Source organism: Octopus bimaculoides, chromosome 19, assembly GCF_001194135.2.
Source record: "Octopus bimaculoides isolate UCB-OBI-ISO-001 chromosome 19, ASM119413v2, whole genome shotgun sequence".
Taxonomy (NCBI): domain Eukaryota; kingdom Metazoa; phylum Mollusca; class Cephalopoda; order Octopoda; family Octopodidae; genus Octopus; species Octopus bimaculoides.
The window spans coordinates 21,873,283-21,880,110 of NC_068999.1; the positions used below are offsets into that span (position 1 = coordinate 21,873,283).

At 38.4% G+C, this 6,828-nt stretch overlaps 1 protein-coding gene across 1 annotated transcript in view; it reads left to right on the forward strand.

Annotated features, from left to right (window-relative positions):
* The window catches only part of LOC106872940 (ubiquitin-protein ligase E3C), a 78,103-nt gene that overhangs the window by 8,784 nt on the left and 62,491 nt on the right, over positions 1-6,828 (forward strand). Inside the window, exons 2-3 of the mRNA XM_014920117.2 lie at positions 4,251-4,304; positions 6,728-6,802. Of these exons, the coding sequence (XP_014775603.1) occupies positions 4,251-4,304; positions 6,728-6,802 (129 nt within the window). The remainder of the gene's footprint in view (positions 1-4,250; positions 4,305-6,727; positions 6,803-6,828) is intronic.

Genomic DNA, 6,828 nt, shown 5'->3' on the forward strand with positions numbered 1-6,828 from the left:
GCTCCCTAATTAGTTGGGCTATGACCCTCTCTGTAACTTTCATAACCTGATCTAACAGCTTGATGCCTCTGTAATTATTTGTTTCTAAAGCGTCCCCTTTACCTTTGTAGCAGTTGACTATGATGCTGCTACACCAGTCATAGGGTATGACTCCTTCGTGTATCACCTGGTTCGTAATACGGGTGACTAGGCTATAGCCAACACTGCCAGATATTTTGAGCATCTCTGCAGTGATTCCTGATGGGCCGGGGGCTTTCATATATATATATTTAGTGATATATATATATATATATATATAATTGAGAAACATAGTGGTGGCTACAGTCGTAACAAGCAGTCAATGTAGCAGCCAAATCCTTAGTAGTCACACTTCTATCATTAAATTAGTTTCATGGATTTTATGGTTAAAATTTACAAACAGTAGGCATTCAATAAGGATGCAATGACCAGTGATGAATAAAAAATGTTCATTTTTTTTTTCTTTTAATGTGAATATGGTTATTTGTGTATATAGTTAAAAATATAAATTGTATATAGTTATGTTTTAATGTTGAAAATCAGCTGTTTTGGGGTGGTAAGATGGGGTTCTAAGAAGTTCATTTCTGAGATTGATACATTTCTGTTAAATAGAAAGATGTATGTATATGGAGCAGGCAAGGTTATAGAAAAAACATTAGATTAAGAGTTGTTGTAGTTAGTTATTTTGTGTAAGGTTTGTATGGTTTTAAGATGTAGATTGTTAATTGTGGGGACTTCACCTTGTTATCTCTTTTGCAGGTGAGAATGTTAAAGATGTTGACAGTTTCACTTATCTCAGCAATGAGATTCATAGAGGCATTAGCTGCAAGTCTGAAGTCCTAAAAAGACTTGGACAAGCCGGTGCAGTTGTGGACTCATTGGACAAAGTTGTTTGACTCTGCTGATATCTGTGCAGGAATACAAAGGTTCAGGTCTTTAAGTCTCTGATCTTCCCTGTCTTGCTTTATAGTTGTGAGACTTGTATGTTGTCCAGGGCCCTTAGGAGCTGTTTGACCTCCTTTGGTACCAGAGTGCTTTGCAGGACAACGGGTTATCTTTGGTTGGATTTTATATCTAACAAACAACTCTACTCAGAAACTGTATGATTCAGGAATGTGAGCTCAGACTGTTTGGTCATGTTTGATTTTCCAAGTTAGATCCTGCTTGCCATGTTCTTTTCACTGAGGATCTGGCTGGGTTGGCAGCTTGTGTTGGTCAACCACATGCCACATGGTCACAGCAGATGAGGAGGTATTTCATGGAAATGGGGACTAACTGAGACTCTTTTCAACAGATCACTCAGGAAGAACTCAGAAAAATACCAACAAATGGTGAATGCTACAACAGCACATGTCCTCACACCTGACCTGATAGTTAATAAGTGGTGTAATACTGGAGTAATTCTAGAGTTGAGTAATATTTGAGTTTTGGATTTTATTAAGTGATAACAGGTTGTTAGTACTACATTGACCAATGCCTTGGAAGTTTTTATTTGTTTAATTACTTAAAGATCTGTTGATATTGTGAGTGGCTGGATTGCCTTTTAGATCAGTGCCGATGGACTGGGCCCTATGCAGGTGACATGTAAAATACACCATTTCGAGCGTGGCCGTTGATTGTTACCAACGTCGCCTCCCTGGTACTTGTGCCAGTGGCACGTGAAGGGACATTCGAACGAGATCGTTGCCAGTGCCGATGGACTGGCTCCTGTGCAGGTGGCACGTAAAATACACCATTTCGAGCATGGCCGTCGCCAGTACCGCCTGACTGGCCCTCGTGCCGGTGGCACGTAAAAGCACCCACTACACTCTCTGAGTGGTTGGCGTTAAGAAAGGCATCCAGCTGTAGAAACTCTGCCAAATCAGATTGGAGCCTGGTGTTGCCTCCTGGTCCACCAGTCCTCAGTCAAATCATCCAACTCATGCTAGCATGGAAAGCAGACTTTAAACGACGATGATGATGATATTTTGATGTAAATAAATGAATTATATTTATTAGAATATTGAGGCAAGTCAAAGTTTTGCAGTATTTGCATACATGCTAGTTTGCAGCATGTATATCATGTGACTGAAGCTATTCAAGCTGTGGAAGATCCCGACTGATGTTGGTAGTATCGTGGTTGTTAGTGCACTGACGCATTGTACATTGCTTCACTCTGTGATTTGAAAGCTGTGCAAATGTATTTGCAATCTCATCTAATTCAGGAACTTATGCTTTATGAGTTCTAATTGGGCCGTAACACTGCAAAAGGTAAAGGCGCAGTTGATGACAATACAGTAAACTGATGGTTCAAGACATTTTGTTTGGGTTGCAAGAACCTCAACGATCAGGCAAGGTCAAGTAAGCCTAAAACTGTGGATTCCAAGGCCATTCTCCAAGCTATAGAGGCAAATCTGGTGAGCAGCACTCAGAGACTATCAGGCAAGCTTCGCATCTCATGGATGTATGCCACTGTGCAGTAAAAATACCCACTTTGGTTAACAGTGAGATTTTCTGCAGCAAGACAACACAAGACATTTTACCGCTTGAACGACCTGGAATAAACTCCAGGAATTTGAGAGAATTAAACTGATGTCATCCCCAGCATGTAGTTTGGATGTAGCTGCCTCAGATTATTACTTGTTCCGACTCACAACTCACTTCTGCCACTCACAACATTTCATCAACCAATAGGAGGTGAAAGCCTCAGTGAAAGAGTTCTTCACCTCAAAGGACAAGAACTGGTATCAGCATGGGATCAAAGAACTGGTGGAAAGGAGGCTTCAGATGGTGCAACACGATGGCCTCTACATTGAATGCTAAGCTGCTATCGTTGTAACTTGACGAATAAAGCAAATAGGTTTCCAAAATACTGCAAAACCTGTGCTTCAGTACAATCCAAATAACTATAGATGCGGTATTAAATTTGAAACCGGGCTAAAGTGAAATTGTCTATAATCTTCAATTATTAAATGTTTATGACAGATTATCATTTTAGGGTATTATGCTTGATTTAATCATGAAATTGTGTTATAGCTCTGTTTTCCTTTGATGCGTATTGCATCCAAATTACTAACTTAAACTGATTTTCATCTAGAAACTCATAACTGGAATGCCATATGGTATATTTCATGGAACCACATCATTGAAAAGGTTTAAACATTAATTAATCCACTCTTACATTCTATTGTCTTAGCCATTTTTTCTAATTGGAATAATTGCACTGGATAACATTTTATTAGCTTTTTCATTTCTGTATACACACAAACACACAAAAAAGACTTTTTTTTAATATATTTTAATTCATTCTTTGAAACAAAGAAAAAATACTTTTGAATGTTTTTGAATACAAGTTACATTTTGTGCTAAATGAAACAATTTAAATAGAAGATAATTGAAAATAATTATGATTTGCAACAGTAGTCTATTTCATATTATTTCCCCCCAAAATGATTTTATAAAATGTTCAATGGATTGTTTTCTTTTTAACAATAGTTTTCTGTGAAATATACTACATGAATTTAAGTTTTGTTACTTACATTCTACTGCTTTTATTTATCAGATTCTATATAAGATTTGTTTTATTGAGAAATAAACCTTCAATCATTCAAAACTGTAGCTGCACCTTGAGGTCATCTCAAAAGTAACAGAGTCAGGCTGGTCACGTAAATTAGACATTAAGATACCTTCTCATAGGTTGTGAATTCAAATCTCTTGGAAGTATTTCATCATGTTTTTGAATAGAATACTTCAACATTGTCTCCATTCAGATAGTTATCTGTGTTAATGAGATTCTCTACCCAGAAGAATGTTTACTTCTCCAGTTCATGTTAAGAACCAGCCCTTACAAAGCCTTTTGTAGTTCAGGTAACATTTACATTTGTTTCCATTATCTCAGGATTTAAGAGTAGATTCCTATGGGGATGTTTTGCATAGTGAATGATAAGTGCAGGTATAAGGTACCTGTAGTAGAGGCAGATCAAGGGAGACATGAGAAACAGTTGTCAAACTTATGGAAATTATCTCTTAAAAATGAGAGATGGAGATGGACAAAGGTGTCATTGTCAACCTATCTATTTCAGATATGTGTGTTAAAGAGACAAGAATAATGTTGATTTTATGCGTAACTGACATTTCATGTTTTCTAAATGCAGTTTTAAAGATACTCTTTAGAGCTTTGTTTGGAGGATTTTTAAAAGTCATGGATTTCCTTTGGTTTAAAATTTTAATGAAAGTATTGCTTTTTGTTTCAGGAGTGTAAAGAAGATCTAATTAAAAGAGCACAAGAAGAACGTCTGAAGCGAGAAGTAAGTCGATTGAAGTTTAATGCTAGACCCTGTCCTTGTGCAAAAGTTGCTGAACTTCCTTCTCTTTTCTATTTTTTTCACATCTCATGTTTTATTCAAAAATGCATAACCCTTGTCTGTTAATAGGGATAGCCTCCATATTGCACAGTGGAAACTGAAGAACCAAGAAACGTTTATTAATATCAGACTGCAAACTTCACTTTACTCTAAGAAAGATGACCTGTGCACCCTCCTGTTTTATGCCTGGCTGCTATAATTTTATCAAACTCTTAAAAATTCAATGTAATTGGCAGATCGAAAAGGTTTCTCGAAAATTTTGATTTCATTTCAGATTGACCTTGGACAATTTTGGCTTAAATACAATCCCTAAATTAACTCCTTTATAACATAGTTCTCTCATCTGTAATAGCATGTTCCCTTTAGTCGTTATTGTCTTAAAATAAAGCCCAAGGGGGCCATTCAAATGAACCAGCCCTCACCTTTTTCCAAGTAAGTTTGATAATTTCCCATGTTTTCATAGACGATTAGAAATGAATAACACCACTTGTGTGACTGTATTGCTTTCTTTACAACCATCAAACAAAGTCTAGACAATGAGACAAATATACACACACACACACACACACACACACAGTGATCTTCTTTCAGTTTCCATCTGCCAGTTCCATTCACAAGGTTTGTAGGCCTGAGGGCTATGTTAGAAATAGCTTACTCAATGTGTCATGCAGTGGGAGTAAACAATATATGCATGCATATATATATATGTGTGTGTGTGTATAAAAAAAAACTCAACTCCGTCAGCCATGGTTTACCTAAGAGGTTCCTCTCCAGGGTACAAGTCTGGGTGGAAAGTCGTCTCACCGGCGAACACACAGTAGGGTTGTTTTTATGGAAGACCAGCAGTCGCCCATGCATACCAGCCTCCCTTCTTCATGCCACCACTGTTATCCTAGGGAAAGGCAAAGGCCGATACAGCTTGGCACCTGTGACGTCGCAACTCATTTCTACAGAAGAGTGAACTAGAAGTACCATGAAATAAAGTGTCTTTCTCAAGAACACAACACACAGCCCGGCCTGGGAATTGAACTCACAACCTCACGATCATAAGTTCAACGCTCTAACTACTGGGCCATGCACCTTCATTAATGTATATATCTATTTGTACATATTGTTGGCACTCCATCGCTTACGATGTCGAGGGTTCCGGTTGATCCGATCAACGGAACAGCCTGCTCGTGAAATTAACGTGCAAGTGGCTGAGCACTCCACACTCACGTGTACCCTTAACGTAGTTCTCGGGGATATTCAGCGTGACACAGTGTGACAAGGCTGACCCTTTGAATTACAGGTACAACAGAAACAGGAAGTAAGAGTGAGAGAAAGTTGTGGTGAAAGAGTACAGCAGGGTTCGCCGCCATCCCCTGCCGGAGCCTCGTGGAACTTTAGGTGTTTTCGCTCAATAAACACTCACAATGCCTGGTCTGGGAATCGAAACCGCAATCCTATGACCGCGAATCCGCTGCCCTAACCACTGGGCCATTGCGCCTCCTCTATTTGTACATATATATGTATATATACACACACACACACACATATATATATATGTACCAGTGCCAGCATGGAAAATGGACATTAAAGGAGGAGGAGGATGTATTAGTAGTATAGGTATGGCTGAGATAAGAAACTTGCTTCCCAAACATATGTGTCCCCTTCAGCCCCAGTGAATGGCACCTTGGACAATGTCTTCTGCTATAGTCCTGGGCCAAACAATACTTTGCAAGAGGATTTTGTTGATGTAAACTGGAAGAAGCCTGTCATATATGTATGAGCCTGGTGTTGCCATCCGGTTTCACCAGTCCTCAGTCAAATCGTCCAACCCATGCTAGCATGGAAAGCGGACGTTAAACGATGATGATGATGATGATGATATATATATATGCGTGGATGAGTATGTGTGTTTGTGCTTTCATGTCTTGATCTTGCAGACAGTTGTAAAATGGCTGTCACTGTTATACACACAGTGTCATTTATTTCCAATATTCTGCAGAAATATGGCTGTCTACGTAGAAATAGTTTCTTGTTTGGAAACAGATGATGGCTAGTGACAGGAAGGGCATCAGGCCATAGAAAATCTGCCTCAATAAACTCTGTATGGACACCTATGCTACATGACAGTGAGATATAGGCTGTGACTACTGAGGATATGTGAAGACTTCAAAGAAATGAAGCCAGTATGATTTGCGAGGTGGGTAACGTTAGTGTGCATATACAACAGAGTGTTGTCTGATTCATGCAAGTAAAAGCGGACATTAAAATGATGATGATCGATACTTTTATACATGTTTGGTGGAAATTTTTTGTATCTTTCTGTATATGTTTTGGAGCTTTTCTTCAAGTTGAAATATTTTCATCTTTTGATTTAGGAATTTAGAATACAAAATGAAAGTGCTGTTAAAATCCAAACCCTATTCAGAGGTTATCGGACTAGAAAAAAAGAAGTAAGTTTAATTCATTATTTTGTAAT